The sequence below is a fragment of the Geotrypetes seraphini genome, chromosome 7 (assembly GCF_902459505.1).
Source record: "Geotrypetes seraphini chromosome 7, aGeoSer1.1, whole genome shotgun sequence".
Classification (NCBI taxonomy): Eukaryota; Metazoa; Chordata; class Amphibia; order Gymnophiona; family Dermophiidae; genus Geotrypetes; species Geotrypetes seraphini.
This window is the reverse complement of record NC_047090.1, coordinates 20,080,856-20,103,226: the sequence shown is the minus strand read 5'-3', so window position 1 is coordinate 20,103,226 and position 22,371 is coordinate 20,080,856. Positions and strand designations below refer to the sequence as shown.

Genomic DNA, 22,371 nt, shown 5'->3' with positions numbered 1-22,371 from the left:
TGAGAGGGGACATGATCAAAACATTCAAGATAATGAAGGGAATAGACTTAGTAGATAAAGACAGGTTGTTCACCCTTTCCAAGGTAGGGATAACGAGAGGGCACTCTCTAAAGTTAAATGGGGATAGATTCCATACAAACATAAGGAAGTTTTTCTTCACCCAGAGAGTGGTGGAAAACTGGAACGCTCTTCCGGAGGCTGTTATAGTCCAACTCTGTTTTAAAAGTTTTTTCTTGTGTTTTGCAAATTGTTTTGCTTCTTTCCCCATATGTGCTGGTAAATTCTTACTCATTTCATTTTTTGGAAGGCTTGTTCATGGAAGGCCTAGTAGCTCTGAATGCATAATCTGTTTCTGTAAGACTGATTTCTTTTTTGGTTCTTGGGCTATATAGCTTGCTAAACACTGATTCTTATCGATTATCTTGTGGGCATGAAGGAGTTTTCTTGTTTTTATATCCTGTATAGTGTGGAGAATCTACCATTACCCTTGCTTATCTGTAGATATTTTGATGTTGTCAATCTCTCACCTTTAACAAGCTCTGAATTCGATAGGAACAAAACAGCCATAGCATGTGTAATATTCTCTTTTTCTTTAAAGAAATTATATGCAAGCTAAAGCAATACAGTAATTTCTCAAATAATGTATGGAGTCTAAATACATTGTATGGAAAACTGTATTCTTTGCTGAAAAATCTTAGCATGTTTTAATGAAAGATGAATGTAGATGAATTGGTGACCTGCATGAAATCATTTAATAATTCCATAGTAATCAGTGTCCAGGGGTTTTGGTTGATGCTTTTCATTACTTAAAAAGTATATAGCTAATGCTGCAGGGATGTTTGCTAATGGAAGACTTCAATAAGAATGCAGTACCACAAAATGGCACTTGATGGCAGTAAGACTACAAACATTTGGAACATTAGTTTTAGCTTGGCAATTTGAGTTTTGCAATCATTCTTTAATATAACATTACTACTATTGCCTCTGTTAAGCCACACATAGGGAAAACATGTGGGGAAAGCATGTAAAGCATAGAATTCTTTCCAACCATTCAACTTATGTATGTGAGAGCACATATATTCACTGCTGTTTGTATTTGTATTGTCGGTATGTCTAATTTATGGTTGTGTGTATGCATATATATTTCTGTATTGTATGTTTACCTGTTTGTGTGTGTGTATATTTTTATTGTTTGGTGGGGTATGCTCATGGGCGCAAATATGTATTGTGTGGGGTTAGTTGAGAGTGAGGAGGTAGTTTTGTAGAGATAATTGTGAGGTGTGTGATTAGTTTTGTGAGTGGATACAGTTTGTGGGGTGGTAGGGTAGTTGTGGAGAGTAGCTTTTGGATATGTGACTGTTTTGGGATGGTACAGCAGTTACAAGGTAGTTTTGGGGAGTAGGAACACTACTAGTTGAGGTTGGGGCAGTTTGGGGATGGTAAGTAATTTTTTTAGTGTGCAGTTTCAGGGGTATTTTAGAGGAGGGAATAATTTTTTAGGGGTGGTAGATCAGTTGGATCTATCTCATGCATATTCATTATGGGTATCCTGAAACGCAGACAGACTGGGTGGACTGGCTGAAAACCCCTAGACCAGGGGTGCCCACACCTTTTTGGCTTGCGAGCTACTTTTAAAATGACCAAGTCAAAATGATCTACCAACAATAAAATTTAAAAAAAATCACAAAGCACACTGTACACAAAGAAAATGTTAATTTTCATTTATATTCCGGGGGTTTTCAAAGAGGTCAAGGCAGATGACTCTATGCAATGTCACCTCAGTAACAACTATACAAAAATAGACAAATATACCCCCCTCCCTATTTACTAAACCGCAGCGTAGGGAGCTGTGCTGAATGCCCCGTGCTGCTCTCGACGCTCATAGGCTCCCTGCGCTAAAAACCGCTATTGCGGTATAGTAAAAGGGGGCCATAGTGCAAAATATATACAGCAGATAAAAATTCTCAAAACAGCCACATTTTGATCACTAAATTGAAAATAAAATCATTTTTCCCACCTTTGTTGTCTGGTGATTTCATGAGTCTCTGGTTGCACTTTCTTCTTCTGAATGTGCATCCAATATTTCTTTCCTTCTTACAGCTTCCTGTATGCTTCCTCTCCTCCAGACCTCATTCTCTCCCCCAACGTTTTCTTCCTCTCTCCCTGCCCCTCCCCTTTCTTTCTTTCTCCCTTCCCCCCTTCTTTCTTTCTGTCTTCCTGTCCCCCCTTTCTTTCTTTGTTTCCCTTATTTCTTTCTGTCTTCCTGCCCCCAAGCCACTGCTGCCCCAAGCTCTCCCTCTTCCCGACGCGGAAGCGTCGGGACGACCAGCATTCCTCGCCTCAACATCAATACTGACATCGGAGAGGAAGTTCCTGGCCAGCCAGGCAGCGATTGGCTGGCCCAGAACTTCTTCTCCGACGTCAGAATTGACATCGGGGAGAAGAAGGCTGATCGACCCAAAGCTTCTGCATCGGGATGCAGGTAGAACGCGAAGGCAACACGAGTCTATCATGGAGCCCGGGATGAGCTCCGTGATCGACTCGCATTCCCTTCATGATCTACTGGTCGATCGCGATCGATCTTTTGGGCACCCCTGCCCTAAGACTAACAACATGAAGTCCCGAATGTGGACAGTATTTTGTAGATGTTATCAGTCATCAAAAGATCATTCTACAAGCTTAAACTCATCCATACCTGACCATATTGTTTCTTATACCCCACAAATGTCAACTGGGAATCATTGTGGCTTACATAAGATTAATAAGGTTAGCAACATAGACATTATGAATCATAGCATCTATTCTGTTCGCAATATCCTAGAACAATCAGCTTTAAATGTTCTGATTCACTCATTAATTATCAGCAGTCTAGACTACTGTAACTCCACTTTATAGAGGCATTAGAGTAAAAGGTCAAAGATGGCTTCAAATTATACAAAACACTGCTATAAAATTGATTATTGGTCACAAAAAATGTGATCATGTTACACCCCTCCCCCCACCCACACACACACACACTATTAAAATCAGTGCACTGGCTTCCTCTCTCACATTGTATCACATATAAAATCCTGTTACTGGTGTTTAAGATATGGTCTGCTGAATCCCCACTTTACCTTTTGACACTTTGGGCTCCTTTTACTAAGGTGCGCTAGCGGTTTTAGCATGCGCTAAACGCTAACACCTCCATAGAGCTTGCGTTAGTATTTTTCATTTAGCGCGTGGTTTGTGCGCACTAATCTTTTGTGTGCGCTAAAAACGCTAGCGCACATTAGTAAAAGGAGCCCTATATTGTCCTTCGTGCACACTTTGATCAACAAATCAAAATATTCTTGTTATTCCAAGTTTCTGTGAAATCATTTCACCCACCACCCAAGATACTATTTTCTCTGTTAAGGACAAAGAACTATGAAATTGTCTACCACCACATTTAAGACTACAGACTTTCCTTGATAAATCTTTTTTTTTTTTTAAATTCTTTATTAATTTTACAAACATCAAAAGTGCAAAACACAAATATGTATCCATATAATAAGTCAATAAAAGCACATTCATCGTACAAATATACATGAACAACCATTTTTCCCACCCACCCAATGATTAATCAATAAAAACAGAGATTCTTTCAATAACCTTCCCCTATTTAAAATAGTAATGTCATCTCACCCTGGATGTATATACTCAAAGGGCTAAAATTAGGATAGAAATAGAAATAACCTTCCCCCTCCTACCCTTCCCTGGATGTGTATGAAAATAAACAAAAATTAAATTATAAACAAAGGACAACTATAGTGAAGTAACAAAAGATGTCAATGGGCCCCAAACCATCTTAAATAAATTGTTATGCCCCAAAATGTCAGCATTCATTTTCTTATACCTATAACTGGAGCATAAATTTGTCCACCAGAAAGGAAAATTCAGGCAATCGTAATTTTTCCAGTTACGGGTTATCATCTGCATGGCTATCCCTGTCATAATTAGGAAAAGACGGCATTTATATCGGTCCATGGGGAGCTTAATATGTAATAGTGTTCCATATATGACTACCTCATATGTCAGTGGAATTGATTCTTCCAATATGTTATTAATCTTTCCCTATATTGACTTCCAAAAGTTGAGTATCAAAGGACAATAGAACAGATGATCCAGTGTCTCAATGTCTAGATGACAGTATCAGCATCTATTAGATTTAGAACTGTCTAACTTTTGCAACCTAACCGGGGTCCAAAAAGATCTATGTAACAAGAAACACCATGTTTGTCTCATAGATGCCGACACTGTACATCTCATCCTCCAAGTCCAAATTTGTGGCCATAGAGACGCAGAAATATACTGCTTTATCTCAATGCTCCAAATGTCTCTAAGACTAGATTTTGGGTTTTTATTCAATAATTTAGATATTAATTTGTACCACCGGGCAGCCTGATGTCCTAAAAAATCTGTCTGGAAGGATAGGACCTGCAAGCTATAATGATTTTTTAGATTTTGCCAATCAGGGAACCCCTTCTGAATGGCTTGCTTCAACTGCAACCACTTATAATTTTGAGACTTAGCAATACCAAATGTTTGTTGCAGTCGTGAAAAATCAAGCATTTTCCCATCTGATGTAACATCATCTAGTGCTGTGTTTTTCAACCTTTTTACACCTATGGACCGGCAGAAATAAAATAATTATTCTGTGGACTGGCATCGCTCCGTGGACAGGCGGTTAAAGAACACCGGGCTAAGTTGTGGGCCAGACCCGCCCATCTCTACCCAATCTCCACCCCAGACCCTGCCCCCATAATAGTACTAATTGCATGCACCTTGCCTCATCTGGAAGCCTTCCCGCTGACATTGCAACGTCAGAGAGAAGGCTTCCGGTTCAGGGGCACGATGTCCGTAGGAGCCACTGCCCTTGGCTTTGTGCACTAAATCAGTTAGGAAGAGGGAGCTGGATCGAAGATAACGCCGCATCGATCGCACGGTGGACCGGTGGTTGAACACTGTTTTGGGCCTGATGCATGTGCTGGCCCTGTGGACCGGCAGGAAATTTCTGTGGACCAGCACTGGTCCATGGACCGGTGGTTGAAGAACACTGATCTAGTGTACGTATGCCTGCCTGTATCCATTGCTTCCAGAAGATCCAAGACTTGCCAATTTGAATATTGGAGTTTAGCCATAAGGATTGATAAGTGGATTTCTCTACTGGAATATCTGTTAATAAATTTCAAAGTTTTCCAGGTGTCAAATAAAATACTATTGTCCTTAACATATCAGGGTAACTTGGTACTCAACACATGAAACAATCGTAATGGGGACATAATTTGCCACTCTAAATACAACCAATAAGGAAGATTTTCCATGAGCTCAGGGAGGATCCAATACATACCCTGACACAGTATTTAGGCCTGATGGTACCTATAAAAATTGGGAAAATTTACCCCACCCACCGCAATTGGTTTTTCTAAAGATACTAAAGCAATTTGAGCAGTTTTACCTAGCCAAATAAATTTAGTAATTAACTGGCAACATACCCATTTGGTAGCAAACCACAGGCAAAATCATCATTTTAACCGTCTGGACTCTCCCCCACCAAGACAGATGTAATGGGTTCCAATGCTCACACATTTCTGAGACCTTTAGCAATAAGTCAAGGAGTATTTTCATAACCGCAGTATACCTGTCAGGTGCACAAAACCAGCTAGCCGACTCTCTCAGCAGGCACTTACAGCCACATGAGTGGTCCCTGCACCCAGAAATATTCTCCATCATCACAAACAAATTCGGAGTACCACAAATAGATCTGTTCTCATCCCCAGACAATATGAAATGTTGCCTGTTCTGTTCAAAGATTCCAACAAATCAAAGCCTATCCAGTGATGCATTCACTCTGAATTGGTCATATCATCTCCATTATGTATTCCCTCCACTTCCACTCATGCAGAAGGTACTAGTAAAAATTTATCAAGACCAGCCGAAGTGTACTCTGATAGCATCTTATTGGCCACGTCTGAACTGGTTTTCAACCATACTCCGCCTAAAAATAGAATCACCAATCCGTCTACTACTCTCCCAAAATGCAGGGACAACGTTACACCCAAATTTACGCTCCATTTCTTTGATGGCATGGAAGCTGAACCTTATGCCAATTTAAATCTTACAGCAGAGGTAGAGGAGGCCAGAAAAATGGTCACTCGAAGAACATATGGATATAAGTGGCAACAATTTTCAGCATGGTATTCAAAATCAAGTACCTACTCCATCTTTCAAGCTCTGGATTAACAGTTGCATCATAAGGGCACATTTAAGTGCTATATCTTCTTTACACAACCTTTTTTCTGGTCATCCTATTTCACATAACCCTTTATCAACTAGATTCCTAAAAGGGCTTCTAAGAAATCCATCAGCTATGAATTTTTCCGAAGCAAGGTGGTATTCAGGACACATCCAAAATGTTTTCCTAAGGTGGTTACATCATTTCACATCAACCAGCCAGTTGTGTTACCAACTTTTTTTGAAGAGGCATCAATACCTCACATTTTAGATAGGAACATAAGAATTGCCGCTGCTGGGTCAGACCAGTGGTCCATCGTGCCCAGCAGTCTGCTCACGCGGTGGCCCTCTGGTCAAAGACCAGTGCCCTAACTGAGACTAGCCCTACCTGCGTATGTTCTGGTTCAGCAGGAACTTGTCTAACTTTGTCTTGAATCCCTGGAGGGTGTTTTCCCCTATGACAGACTCCGGAAGAGCATTCCAGTTTTCTACCACTCTCTGGGTGAAGAAGAACTTCCTTACGTTTGTATGGAATCTATAACCTTTCAGTTTTAGAGAGTGCCCTCTCGTTCTTCCTACCTTGGAGAAGTGAACAACCTGTCCTTATCTACTAAGTATATTCCCTTCAGTACCTTGAATGTTTCAATCATGTTCCCTCTCAATCTCCTCTGCTCGAGGGAGAAGAGGCCCAGTTTCTCTAATCTTTCACTGTACGGCAAATCCTCTAGCCCCTTAACCAACTTAGTTGCTCTTCTCTGAACCCTTTCAAGTAGTACCGTGTCCTTCTTCATTGTGGCAATATTCTATGAGCATATTTATGTAGAACATCAACCACAAATCGTCTGTCTCAACTATTTCTGTCTTTTGGTGTAAACACATTAGGTAAACCAGTTTCGAAGAGAACCATGTCAAACTGGTTGGCAGACTGTATATCGTATTGCTATATGAATAATTCTTCTGCATTAACTTCTAAAATAACAGCTCATAGACTAAGATCGAAAGATGTTTCACTTGTGTACTTAAAAAATGTTTCAATAATTGATATTTGTAGAGCAGCTACATGGAGCAATCCATGCACGTTTGTTAAGCATTATTGTTTGGATCAATCTTTTCAGGTTGATTATTTGTCAGTTGTTGATGTTAGAATGCACAGTTCTTAGGATGCATTTATTGTTACAAATAAAATTGTTTGAAATTCTGCTAACCTCCTCCTCATTATCTGTAAATCTAGTAAATGTGGAATGGTAGTTTCAGGATCCCTCAAATGAAGCAAATACCTTATGCAGATACCTTATATTCCTGACCTGCATAAGGAATACCTTGAATTTCCTTTGCCTGTTGAATAGTCAATAGCAAGAGTTCCAGAACAATATCAAACAGGAAAGGAGATAATGGGACACCCTTGTCTAACTCCCCTCTCCATTCGAAAACGTTCTGAAAAAGTATTATTAATATATAATCTGGCAAAAGGGGAACTATACAAGGTTTGGATCATTTGAATAATACCGGAACCTATACCAAACCAATCCATTGCTTGATACATAAAGGTCCATTCCACATGATCAAAGGCCTTCTCTGCATCCAATGACACAGAGAAGGCCGGATCTTCCATGGTTTTTGTTAAATTTAGCATGTGAAAAGCCAATCTGGTATTATTTGAAGAATGTCTTTGAGCAACAAAACCCGTTTGGTGCATACCAATAACATAAGGAGAGCTTTGGCCAAGCGCAATGCCAATAACTTAGCCAACAATTTCCCATCTACATTGATCAAAGAAATAGGCCTGTAATTTGAAGCCAACATGGGATCTTTATTTAGTTAGAGATTCTGCCATAGTACCTGAAATGCAACCTTTAGTTAGTTGAGTCTAATATAAATTTAAAAGATGAGGTAATAGGGTAATTTGGAATGATTTAAAAAACTCTACAGTGAAACCATCACCACCTGGAGCGGATCCAACTCTAAGGAACTTCAACGCTGCTTGTACTTCTTTCAGTGATATAGGCGCCTCAAGATTCCTTTTATATGCTCGGGAATTTTTGGTCCCTTGATCAACTTTAAAAACTCTAAACCAGGGGTGTCCAACCTGCGGCCCAGTGAAGTATTTTGTGTGGCCCCAGTTGAGGGCGATGCAGTGTTTTCCTTTGCTGCCTCTGGGTGTATACCGTCTTGCCGGCTCCCTCCTGTGTCTTACTGCAGCGTTTGCACGTTTGTGCAGCCCCTGAAACATTTTTTTCGGCCAATGCAGCCCAGTGAAGCCAAAAGGTTGGACACCCCTCCTCTAAACCCTCTAATTCTTTATTTGAATAAGGCTCAGAAGAATATAAAGCTTTATAAATGTTCAAAAATTGTTTTAAAATATTTCCAATTTGAGAATGAGTTTCACCCTTCTCATCTTTAATCACCACAATTTTTACTTTTCTTTTTTTTAGCTTTAAGGTAATTAGCTAAAAATCTTCCTGCTTTATTCGAGTTTCCATAATACAAAGCGTGTTGGGAAAACAAATCTCTCCTTGCTAATTATGAAGAGATCTCATTATATCCTATATAATAAAACGCTAGCCGCGCATGCGCACTCAGACCTGCGTGATCTGTAATCCCTGATCCATAGGTCCATGGCCAGAGTGCGTATGCGGCGGCCAGATTGGGAAAGCACAGCACAGCCGGCGACTACCCCCTCCCGCCCTCACTCACTGCCAAAACCACCACCTCCTCCTCCTCGCTGGCTCACCCGCGTTTAAATGGAGAGAAAAGCGCTGCACCGCTGTTTTCCTTCTGATTTGGTTTCCTTGCTGACTCGGACTGCTGCTTCTTCACGTCATCACCAGTGTTGCTGTCACTATCACTGTCCTGCCCTTTTTCCATCTGTTCTCCGGAACTGCCACACGTGCCATAAACTGCCACAGGCTCCACCACTGTACGCATCGCAGAAGCAGCATTGAGAGAAAAGCGCTGCACCGCGCTACCGCTGGCTTCGGTGTCTTCTATCCACTGCGGCCAACCCTAGCGGAAACAGGAAGTAGTCAGAGAGGGCGGGCCGCAGTGGACAGAAGATGGCAAAGCCAGCAGTAGCGTGGTGCAGCGCTTTTCTCTCAATGCTGCTTCTGCGATGCGTACAGTGGTGGAGCCTGTGGCAGTTTATGGCGCGTGTGGCAGTTCCGGAGAACAGATGGAAAAAGGGCAGGACAGTGATAGTGACAGCAACACTGGTGATGACGTGAAGAAGCAGCAGCCCGAGTCAGCAAGGAAACCAAATCAGAAGGAAAACAAAGCCCGTGCTGAGGGGGCCACTTCAGAAAACAAACAAAAACAGCATGACTGAGAAGGACAAAGCTGAGAAGAACGTTGAGAAGCTAACAGGAGAGGAAGCTACGAATGAGACAGAGAGGAAGGAGCCCTGTGCAGATGTTTCTGCCCCAGTGAATGGCGAATTTGCAGCCCAGCAGAATGAGAGTGGTGAAGACAAGAACCGGGAAGAAGACCACAGTTTGGGTAGTGTAAAGCAAGAGGTGCCGACTGAATATACACAGAATGACACACACATTGATGCTAAGATGGAAAAGTTAGGCAGTGACAGAGAGAGAGACAGATAGAAAGAAAGACAGAAAGCTGCCAAGGAGAGAGAAAAAGAAAGAAAGACAGACAGACAGATGGCCAAGGAGAGATAGAGAAAGAAAGACAGAAGGCGACCAAGAATAGAGAAAGAAAGAAAGAAAGACAGACAGACAGACACATCTATTCTAGCACCCGTTAATGTAATGGGCTTAAAAACTAGTTTATATATATTCTTTTTAATTTATCTGTTTATTCATTTGAAAATAATATCAAGCATTACACTTGTTAAGGAAATACGAAGAAAAGACTTTTTTACAAAGAAAAATAATAACAAGTAAGTAACAATACAACTTCTTCTTAGACCCCCAAATAAAACCATGGGGGGGGGGGGGAAAAGTCCACCTAAAGGGACTTTTAATTTAAACAACAAGAAACAATAACAAAAAAAAACTTTAACTGATATATTCCTCTCATATTATAACACCCATTTGTCCCTGATGATCATTTTCATGTCTAGAAAGCTCCTAAGATGTTCTGGAACAAAAAAAGTATATTTCGTCCCCAAGTATTTAATGAGACATTTACAAGGGTAAATCAATTGGAAAGTGGCTCCAAGATCTTTCACTTCTTGCCTCATTACTAAAAACAATTTTCTCCTTTCTTGTGTCTCTTTATTAACATCAGGATGAATCCAAATTTGCTGTCCCATAAAAGGAGCTTGAGCTTTACGAAAATAAAGCTTTAATACAGCATTAAGATCTTGCTGAAATACAAATGAAATGAGCAAGGTAGCTCTTTCCTCAATTTTTGTAGTAGATGTTTACAGGATTTCTCAGATATTTCCTAATTCAAGTGGTTGAGGTAAAGATCCTTGATTTACTGCTGGTGTTTCGCTCCTTAATTTCTTAATAGGACCAGGTAAATAATAAATCTTAAGGGAGGAATACATTCAGGAGCAAAACCCAGAATTTGAACCAGATAGTTCTTAAACAATTCAACAGAAGAAATTTCTACCATCCTTGGGAAATTTAATAGTCTCAAGTTCAATCCTCTATTATAATTCTCTAGTTGCTCTATTTTCTTGTGTAGTAAAATTTTGTCCTTAATTGAGCATTAACTTCTTTAAGAGCATTTATTTCTTCATTAATAGCTTGAAACTTATATTCATTTTCATTTTCTCAATTGTTTTTGCTAAAGAGTCTACCTTTTTCACTAAGGAAGATGTTTCCTTCACTGTTTTTTGTAGCATTCCGTCCATCCTCTGGATTGCTTTCCAAACATCTAGCAGGGTCACCTCCGAGGGGGTCGAGAGAATCAAAAGACTGTCTTCCACCAAAGGTTGCATTTTATTCCCCGAGACTCCTTCCTCCGTCTTGCTTCCCTCATTGGAGATAACTCCCGCAGCCACTTTGGCATTGGGGCTTCTCTCCTGCACAGACGGGTCGGTCGCAGGACACGGAGGTACTACCGGGTCAGGAGGCGAGAGAGAGACTTCTGGCTCTGGAGAGGTGCCCATGTCCTGGGACGCCAACTCAAGCGAGCCTCGCGTTCCACCCTGGAGAGGAGTTCTAGCAGTAAAATCCAACAGGGTCGTAGAGGCGTAGAAGTTCCGGTCGGTGAGGGAACAGACCGAACTAAGCCCTTCCTAAGGGCTAAGTATGCAGCATTTCATTGAGAAAAAAAGGTCAGAGATTCGCCAGCAACACGCTAGTCATGCCGCCATCTTGGACCACCCCTCCCTTATATTTTGCTTTTAAGAGGGCCTGTAAAGTAATTTGTTCCCATTTCATAGCCAATTTTGACTCCAAATCCTTAATATTTTGTTCCAAATTAAAAAATTCCCTTTTAAGTTGTTTCCTAACATGTGCCGAATATATGATTTGCCCCCTTATGGTAGCTTTGAAAGCATCCCACAATGTTTCTAAGAAGATCTCCTCTGAGGCATTGATTTAGAAATATTCATTTATTTTTAATTGAAATTCTTCAAGAAAGTTTGAGTCAGCAAGCAATGTATTATTAAATCTCCACACAGGTCTACCACAATCTTGTTCAGCAGACTTAAATTCAATCCAAACTCCACCATGGTCTGACAAAATAATAGGATCAATGGTGGCTTTTGTTACCTGCTGTACTAATTGATCGGAAATAAAAACATAATCTATTCATGAGAATGGTTTATGAACATGGGAGCAAAAAGAGAATTCCCGAACATCAAAATGAAGGATCTGCCATATATCTTTCAATTCACAGGATTGTACCAGGTTATCTAACCCTAATGACTTTAATATTTTACTGGGTTCTTTGTCAAGCAATGGATCCATAACAGCATTAAAGTCCCCCGCCACTACTACCTTAGAAGCAGCTAGTGGTAGTATCAACTGCTGAAGAGTTTTGAAAAATTCAGCTTGATTTGAATTAGGGGCATATATGTTGAAGAGCACCAGTGTATCTTTCTCTAAGCTCATATCCACATGAATCCACCTGCCTGAGGGATTCGCAGAAATCAGATCAAATGCAGCTGAACATTTCCTATGGACCAAGAGAGCCACCCCAGCCTTCTTACCTACTACTGGAGCGAAAAAACAATATTTAACCTACCCCCCTTCCAATTTCCTTGATTCCATAGTGGATAAGTGTGTTTCCTGGATATAATAGATATCCGCATCCTGTTGTTTTAGAAAGTTAAGTGGTTTTTTTCTCTTAATTGGATGATTAAGGCCATTGACATTCAACGAGAATATTTTTAATTCCATTGTAAGTGATAATACCATTCAGCCTAATATTTCCTTGATTTTCCTTTAAACACATAAATAGATATAATTTCCTCTCACATCCAGGATCCCAAACTAAATCCCTTCTCCCACCCCCCTTAAACCCTCCTTTAAAATACCTCGTAAACTTGGGAGTGTGCATCACGACTAGCAACTACCAACTCCCCCAGGCAATAAACCCAACACTGAATCTTTCTTATTCAGCATCACTTAAAAATAAAGCAATAAGAACTACAGAATAATTATTACTTCAAAATATAATTCGTTAACTTTCCCTCCTATCTTATATATATCAAACCTATCATCCTCTCATTCACACATATCATATCATGTCTATATTTTGTAAACATGAAACCCCCTCTAACTACTATATACTATAATCTACAACTATTACACTCTTAGTTTCTTATACAGGAAAATATCCTAACACATTCTTCCCCTCCCCTCTTCCTTCATCATTTATCCCCCCCCCTATTATTATCCAATTACCCTTTATGCCACAAGAAGTCCTGGTGCCTCATCCTTAAACAACCATTTAACTAATTCACTCAATTCTCACTCAAAGCCAATACCCAAACCCCTCAGCTTTCAGTTTTACGGCTTTTAATTCCTATTCTTAATTAGGAAATAAATAATCTATTGCATAAATCATGTCCTACTATAGACCAACAATATATAAAATAATTGTTTTACTATGTGTTCTAATCCACAACTCTAGCCCAGATTATTTTCCAATGAGGTAACCTTTTCTCCCATTCTTCTGAGTTGACTCGGTGATACACTAGCTGGTAGGCAGAGTAATGCGTTGTCTTTCACTTTAAGAACAGCATGCTCAGGAAGATCTTTCCCTTCCACTTTTGCCTTCTTTTTTGTCCGCAAACTTATATTCTTCAACTGTTGGATATCCAACGGCTTTGCGCTGGAAGCCAGTAAACAGGCACTTTTCCCTCCTCCGAGCGGCTGCAGAAACATTAATCTGATCCAGGATAAAGTGCCGTTTTTTTTTTAATGAACAGCAATCTCAGTGAATTTGCCAACACACTGTGCGGCTCTCTTAAGTGTATTCAGTTTTCTAGTTACAGCCTTCTGCTCCTTGAATCCAGCCATCATTATTTTGTCCGGGCTGGGGTTTTAAAAAACAGCCGCCGACTAACGCGCCAGTGGGGGAAGGATCTCCTGCAATGCCCCTTCTTGTCTTAATATAAATTAAGTACTCTGAAATTTGAAGGTGGCTTACCCCACAACAGTCAGCAGCAATCCTTCTAGAGCCCCGTAGCCTAGATCCAAAACTTTCAGGGCTTAAAGACTAGAAGTGGGAAATACTATTACCATTAATCCTGCTCCACTATGTAGTTCCATGAAATGTACGCTCACTTCAGAAAATTAAATACCCTCCACCTGAGTCATTAAGAGAGAATTACTGCACTGAGAGTAAAGGCATCAGCGGCAAACTTCTATTAGAATATCCACCCCCATTCTCCTGACACCATGGCATCTTCCGGAGATTGATAACTCCCTCATCCAATCCAGTACTGATCTTTATATCAAATTAGGAGTGTTGAAAACCAGCATCAGGGCTAGGAATCTATAATAGAACATTACTTCTTTTCTTTTTCTTTTCTTTTTTTAACGTCTCCAAATGTGTATTTCAATATACAAATTGTGTAAACATTTGAATGGTAAAATCATAGAAAAATCGAAAGAAATAAGTCACAACCCTCTCACCAAAAAAGAAAAAAAAATCCTTATTAGACCGACAATAAGCCCCCCCAAGAAAACATGCTCAAAGACTAATGACATCTCTTCTGCCCATTGGTCAATGTTACTCCTGTAACTTTCCAGGTTCCTCGTAATTGACAGTCTTATTTAAGAGAATTGACTCTCATCACCGCTGGATAAAAGAGCCCATACTTTGCTCCTATCTGCCAAAGATAAATCTAAAACCTATCTTAAGTCCTTTCTTTTCAAAGATGCATTTACTTAGATTACTCATTGACAATAGCATGGTTGAACCAAGACACAGATACCCTTCCTTATGTTCTACACCCCCCCCCCCTCTTTACTATAAGAATTTTTGGAGTTCTTTCCTTTTTTCCATCACTCATGTCGTTGATTATAACCACTCCTGCCTTCCCTTTTTATTTAGACATATTGTAAGCTGCTTAGATATACAGTACTTTGATATGCAGGATAACAAATCCTGAGAAACCTTGAAGTCATCATTATTATATCTTTACTGCAACTTGGAGCAATAACCTTTCCCCTGAAATAGAAAACAAATGCACGTTATTTTATGAAGTTGAATAGAATATATTCCCTTGTTCTTATTGACAAGTTGTTTTGTATTCTTTGCTTGTTTTAAATATTTAGATTACCTATTCCCCCTTTTTTATGGTTTTCAAATGTTTTAAGTGATTGCATATTTTAATTTCATTAAGTATGTTTGTTTATTATGCATATAAATCTTTGTCCAAAATGTATGTTTATTTACTTATGTAGGTAACATTCAATGTATCTTGATTTTTTAATGTGTTCATCAACATGTTTTAATATTTTTTGATGTAATGTTCTTTATTATTTAATTATGGTTTTATATTTATTGATATAATATTTATTTATTGATAAAAATATTTATTGATAAATAAATATATTTTTATTTATTGATACAGACCAATGGTCTATCAAGCCCAGTAACCCATTCTCACGGTGGCCAATCCAGGTTACTAGTACCTGGCCAAAACCCAAGGAGAAGCAATATTCCATACTACCAATCCAGGGCGAGCAGTGGCTTCCCCCATGTCTTTCTCAATAACAGACAATGGGGTTTTCGTTCAGGAAATTGTCCAAACCTTTCTTAATACCAGCTACGCTATCCGCTCTTACCATAACCTCTGGCAATGCATTCCGGAGCTTAACTGTTCTCTGAGTGAAAAAATATTCCTCCTTTTTGTTTTAACTTTATCGAGTGTCCCCTAGTCTTTGTAATGTTTGACGGAGCAAAAATCAATCCACTTGTACCTGTTCTACTCCATTCAGGATTTTTAAGACTTCAATCATATCTCCCCTCAGCCGTCTCTTTTCCAAGCTGAAGAGCCCTAACCTTTTTAGTCGTTCCTTATACGAAAGTAGTCCCATCCCCTTTTATCACCTTGGTTGCTCTTCTTTGAACCTTTTCTAGTGTCACTATATCTTTCTTGTGATAAAGAGTCCAGAATTGAATGCAATACTCCAGCTGAGGTTGCACCATGGAGTGATATAGAGGCATTATAACATTCTTAGTCTTGTTAACTTCCCTTTTTAAATAATTTCTAGCATCTTGTTTGCTCTTTTGGCCATTGCGGCACATTGGGCAGAAGGTTTCATTGTATTGTCTACAATGCCACCCAGATCCTTTTCTTGGGCACTAACCCCCAAGGTGGACCCTAGCATCTGGTAACTGTGATTTGGGTTATTCTTCCCAATGTGCATCACTTTGCATTTGTCCACATTAAATTTCTTCTTCCACTTGGATACCCAGTCTTCTAATTTCCTAAGGTCTGCCTGCAATTTTTTGCAATCTGCATGCGTTTTAACAACTTTGAACAATTTAGTGTCATCTGCAAATTTAATCACTTCACTCATTAAAGCAGGGGTGTCCAACCTGCGGCCCGAGGGCCACATGTGGCCCCGTGAAGTATTTTGTGCAGCCCCGGTCGAGGGCGATGCAGTGTTTTCTTCTGCTGCCCCTGGGTGTTTACCATCTTGCCAGCTCCCTCCTCTGTCTTGCTGCAGCGTTTGCGCATTTGTGCGGCCCCAGAAACATTTTTTCCGGCCAATGTGGCCCAGGGAAGCCAAAAGGTTGGACACCCCTGCATTAAAGTTTCCTTTCATTGTTTCTGTTTCATTGTGGTTTGGTTTAGTGTGTATTAATATATGAAATAATGCATATTATTTTGTGCTTATCATGCCTTATTTTGTTTTAGTTCATGGCCTAAATAAATGGTGTCCATTAAAATGAAACTTAGGAAAATACAAACACACGTCCTTACAAGCTAGCTATCCTTTTGTTATTTCTATCCCCTCACCTGCTGCTAACTAACCACCAAGACTCAGACCTGTTTTTGTCATCTTTTTATAGGTCTTTTAAGTGGGCAGACTTCACCCACCAGCACAAAACTAGAGAAACTGGACACCCAGCAAGTGCTGCAGCTATGCCTTCGATATCAGGACCACCTGCACCAGTGTGCAGAGGCTGTAGCATTCGATCAGAACGCCTTGGTCAAACGAATCAAAGAGGTCTGTATGCACCTTCTCAGGGAAGAACATCAGAATAAATTAACCCTTTAATTGGCATATGGTGAAACGGCTGCTTCAAGTAACTTGATGTTGAACGAGAGCAACAGTGCCAAATAACATGCATTTGGAAATGCAGATCTCCCATAAGAGCTTCTGAGCAACAATGCCAAATAAAGGGTTAAATGATTTACTGGTTGGCAGATCTGCTTGAGTGTCTTTGTGCCTATACTCTGGAATAGTCTCTGCTTAGACATCCCCACCTTGAGTTGTGATTTTTGAAATTTAAGTCTGCTTAAAAAGCATGGAGGGGCATAATCGAAAGGGACGTCCAAGTCCGTTTTTGTCTATGTCACAAGTCGTCCAAAGTAAAAAAACAGCCTAGGACACATTTTCGAAAAATATGTCCAAAATTTTTTTCTTTCGAAAATCGTCTAACTATACGTCCTGCTGATCTGATCGTCCAAGTCGCTAAATTGTCCATCTTTATACCACATTTTCATCAAAATTTTCATCCAAGTCAAAAACGCCTATAACAAGTCCTGTTGGATGTGGGAGGGGTCTGCAAAGTGATGGACTGAACACCCAGACATGCCAGCTAAATAGTGGGGTACCTTACAGGGCACTGCTGTGAACTTCACAAAAAGGGTGCCATGTCTTCTCCTTACTACAGCTCCCTTATAGGTCACAGTGAGCCACCCAGACCACCTCCAGAATCCCCTAGTCCAGGGGTGTCAAAGTCCCTCCTCGAGGGCCGGAATCCAGTCGGGTTTTCTGGATTTCCCCAATGAATATACATTGAAAGCAGTGCATGCAAATAGATCTCATGCAGATTCATTGGGGAAATCCTGAAAACCCGACTGGATTCTGGCCCTCGAGGACCGACTTTGACACCTGTGCCCTAGACCCACTTATCTACCACCCTAATAGCCCTTATGGCTGCAGGAGCCACTTATATGCCAGTACAAAAGGGTTTTGGGAGTGTATAGGGGAATGCACATGTTTAAGTATCAATGCAGTGATTACAGGGGCTTTTGGGTATGGGTCCTCCTCTCTATGGGTCCTTAACCCACCCCCAAGACGACTTAAGCCGCCTCTGTACTGTACGACTAGGCTTTCCTATGCCAGGCTGCCAGGTGATGATGGTCTGGAGGCTGAATTTTAAAGGTGTGATTAATATTTTTATGGGGGTGGGGGGGGGTCGGTGATCACTGGGGTATTGTGTGGGGGTCTGTTTTATGTGTTTGCAATGCTTATCTGGTGACTTTAGGTGGTTTTTTGTGATTTAGACCATGTTTTACATTGGCCAACTCACAATGTCCAAGTTCCGCTTTGGTTATACATGCTGTATGACTAAGTCTATGCCGGCCCACGTCCCGCCCAACTCCCACCCTCGACACTCCTCCTGAAATGCCCCGTTTAGCTTTGGTCATTCAGCGGCACTAGGTAGGCCTAGGTCGTTTAGAAATACGTCCAAAACCCGTTTTTATTATTAGCACTTGGACGAATTTGGAAAATGTTCATCCAAGTGCCGACTTAGGCCGGTCTTTGGACGTTTTTCTCTTTCGATTATGAGCCCCATACTATTTTAACTTAGCTTTTCAGTACATATAAAAAAGTACTTTCTATTTATTGATATGGAAATCTGCTGCTGCTGGAACACACAGAAATTCTATCAAATGTGTCTTAGATTAGTGTTTCCCAAGTCATTCCTGGAATACCCCCTTGCCAGTCAGGTTTTCAGGGTATCCACAATGAATATGCATAGAAAGATTTGCATACATTGGAGGCGGTGTATGTAAATCAAATCTAATGCATATTCATTGTGGATATCCTGAAAACCTCTTCGAGGGATGAATCGGTATATAAAACTAAAGACTGGATTGGACTTAGGAAACACTCTCTTAAATAATAAATTTTTAGCTGTCTATGATTGCTATACATACGGGCAATATAAATTTAATTGTGTAGCCTAGGCCTCATTTTTGTGTGTCTCTGTAAGAACATAAGAAGTTGCCTTCACTGAGGCAGACCAGAGGTCCATCTCGCCCAGCGGTCCGCTCCCGCGGCGGCCCATCAGGCCTATTGCCTGGTCAGTGGTCCCTGACTATTCCTATAACTTGCCTCTTACTCCTATCCCTATAACCTACCTCTACTCCTATCTGTACCCCTCAATCCCTTTGTCCTCTAGGAACCTATCCAAACCTTCTTTGAAGCCCTGCAACTTTCTCCTGCCTATCACAGCCACCGGAAGCGCGTTCCATGTATCCAACACCCTGGGTGAAAAAGAACTTCCTAGCGTTTGTTCTAAACCTGTCCCCTTTCAATTTCTCCGAGTGCCCCCTTGTACTTGTGGTTCCCCATAATTTGAAAAATCTGTCCCTGTCTACTTTTTCTATGCCCTTCATGATCTTGAAGGTTTCTATCATGTCTCCTCTAAGTCTCCGCTTCTCCAGGGAGAACAGCCCCAGCTCTTTCAGCCTGTCAGTATATGAGAGGTTTCCCATACCCTTTATTAGCTTGGTTGCTCTTCTCTGGACTCCCTCAAGTACTGCCATGTCCTTCTTGAGGTACGGCGACCAGTACTGGACACAGTATTCCAGATGCGGGCGCACCATTGCACATTACAGTGGCAGGATGACTTCCTTCGTCCTGGTCGTGATATCCTTCTTAATGATGCCCAACATTTTGTTTGCTTTCCTTGAGGCTGTGGCGCACTGCGCCGACGCCTTCAATGTTGTGTCTACCATCACTCCCAGGTCTCTTTCAAGGTTACTTACCCCTAGCGGTGATCCCCCCATTTTGTAAGTGAACATCGGGTTCTTTTTCCCTACATGCATGACCTTGCATTTCCCTATGTTGAAGCTCATTTGCCACTTTTTGGCCCATTCTTCCAGCGTCGTCAGATCCTTTTGGAGATCTTCGCAGTCTTCTGTGGTTTTAACCCTGCTGTATAGCTTGGTGTCATCCGCAAGTTTAATGACCTCACATTTTGTTCCCGCCTCCAGGTCGTTAATAAATATATTGAACAGGAGCGGTCCCAGCACCGACCCCTGCGGAACTCCGCTCGTGACCCATTGCCAGTTTGAGTAATGGCCCTTTACTCCAACCCTCTGTTTCCTGTCTGCCAGCCAGTTTTTGATCCATCGGTGGACCTCCCCTTGCACCCCGTGGTTCCATAGCTTCTTAAGCAGTCTTTCGTGTGGTACCTTGTCGAAGGCTTTTTGGAAGTCAAGGTAAATGATGTCTATGGATTCCTCTTTATCCACCTGGCTGTTTACCCCCTCAAAGAAGTACAATAAGTTTGTGAGGCATGACCTACCCTTGCAGAAGCCATGCTGACTCGACTTTAGCTGTCCATTGTTTTCGATGTGCTCACAGATGCTGTCCTTAATCAGCGCTTCCATCATCTTTCCCGGGACTGAGGTTAAGCTCACCGGCCTGTAGTTTCCTGGGTCACCCCTTGAACCCTTCTTGAAGATGGGCGTAACATTTGCTATTTTCCAGTCCTCAGGAATCTCTCCAGTTTTTAAGGATAGGTTGCATATTTGTCGAAGTAGCTCTGCTATTTCGTTCCTTAGTTCCTTGAGTACCCTTGGGTGAATGCCATCCGGACCTGGCGATTTGTTGCTCTTTAGCCTGTCTATCTGCCTGAGGACATCCACTTGGCTCATTTCTAGTTGGACCAATTTATCATCCTGATCTCCATTTACAATCTCTTCGGGTTCTGGAATATTGGTTTTGTCCTCCTTCGTGAAGACTGATGTGAAGAACTCATTTAACTTGTCAGCTATCTCTTTTTCCTCTTTTACCACTCCCATTCTGTCTCCATTATCCAAGGGTCCCACTTCCTCCCTTGCCAGTTGCTTCCCCTAACGTACCTGAAGAATGATTTGAAGTTTGTTGCTTCCCCCGCCAGTCTCTCTTCATATTCTCTTTTTGCTTTTCTAACCACTCGGTGACTCTCCCTCTGGTGTTCTTTGTGCTCCTTATGGTTGTCATTTGTTTGGTCCTTTTTCCACTTTTTGAACGATGCTTTCTTGTCACTTATCGCCTTTTTCACTGCATTTGTCATCCACACTGGATTTTTTGTTCTATTTTTTTTTGCACCCTTTCCTGAACTTGGGGATGCACAGGTTCTGTGCTTCGTGCACCATGCCCTTGAGTAGGGTCCAGGCTTTTTCTACGGACTCCATCTTCCTTGTGTTGCCATTGAGTTTCTTTCCCACCATTTTCCTCATGGCATCATAATTCCCTTTTTTGAAGTTGAGTGTCGTCGTTGTGGTTCTTTTCACCTTTGATGATCCAATTTCTAGCCTGCAATGGATCGTGTTGTGATCGCTGTTTCCTAGTGGAGCTAGTACCGCCACCTCTTTTGCGGGTCCCCCTAGTCCGTTGAAGATTAGGTCAAGAGTGGCATCTCCCCGTGTTGGTTCCGTGACCAGCTGTTCCATGAAACAGTCTTTCGTGGCCTCCAGGAATTTGGTCTCCCTCGTGCAGTTTGAGTGCCCAATACTCCAGTCTATCCCAGGGGAGTTGAAGTCCCCCATCACCACCACACTTCCGCTCTTGCATTCCTGCCTCAGTTCAGCCTCCAGGTCCTGGTCGATTTCTTCCGGTTGTCCTGGTGGGCGATAGTACAGTCCCAATTTTGTGTCTGCTCCAGTTCCTCCTGGTAGCTTAACCCATAGTGATTCCAAGCCATCCACCCTTACTGTTGTTTCCATCCTGGTTGAGGGTATGGAGTCTTTTACATATAGCGCTATTCCTCCACTCTTTTTGTGTGTCCTGTCCCTCCTGTAGAGTTTGTACCCTGGTATGGCCACATCCCATTTATTGTCATCAGTCCACCACGTTTCTGTGACTCCAATTATGTCTAGGTCCTTCTTGCCGGCTATGACTTCCAGCTCTCCCATTTTGGCCCTTAGGCTCCTAGCATTGGTGTATAGGCAATATAAGTCCCGGTTGTTTGCCTTCCCTGCTGGTTTTTCTCGTGGGTGCTCCTGGCGACCCCCTCCTGGGTTGCTAGTCCCCGAGCCTCGTCTCGGTCATCCTCCTCCTGCGGTGTGTCTGTTTCATCCTCAGCCTGTTTCCCCTTTTTTGGTTGCCCCTCTTGCTCCGGTTGTTCTCCGTTAATCCTGATTGCCCGTTCCATTTGTGCCCTGGGCCCCTGCATTGCGTCCTTGGGTCCTTTTTCCAAAAATTCCCACTCAGTCCCGAGCCCTCTTTTACAATGGTTGTCTTTTTCTCCCCTTGTTTGTAATTTAGCTATACATTTGTAAACTGCTCTAATAAATGTATTTAACTAGTGGTATAACAAATAAAGATGATACTTGATACATAAGACCATAAGAATAGCCATACTGGGTCAGACCAATGGTCCATATAACCCAGTATCCTGTTTCCAATCTGCCACAAGTACCTGGAAGAAACCTACCATATTTTTTGCTTCATAAGACACATCTGACCATAAGACATACCCTAGATTTAGAGGAGGAAAACAAGAAAAAAAATATTC

General features: G+C 41.4%; 1 protein-coding gene across 4 annotated transcripts in view; it reads left to right on the top strand.

Moving 5' to 3' along the window:
• BORCS5 (BLOC-1 related complex subunit 5) overlaps positions 1-22,371 on the top strand; it is a 224,355-nt gene that overhangs the window by 87,641 nt on the left and 114,343 nt on the right. For all 4 annotated transcript variants that reach the window (XM_033952212.1, XM_033952210.1, XM_033952211.1 and 1 more), the window contains exon 3: positions 16,699-16,856. In XM_033952212.1, the coding sequence (XP_033808103.1) occupies positions 16,699-16,856 (158 nt within the window). The remainder of the gene's footprint in view (positions 1-16,698; positions 16,857-22,371) is intronic.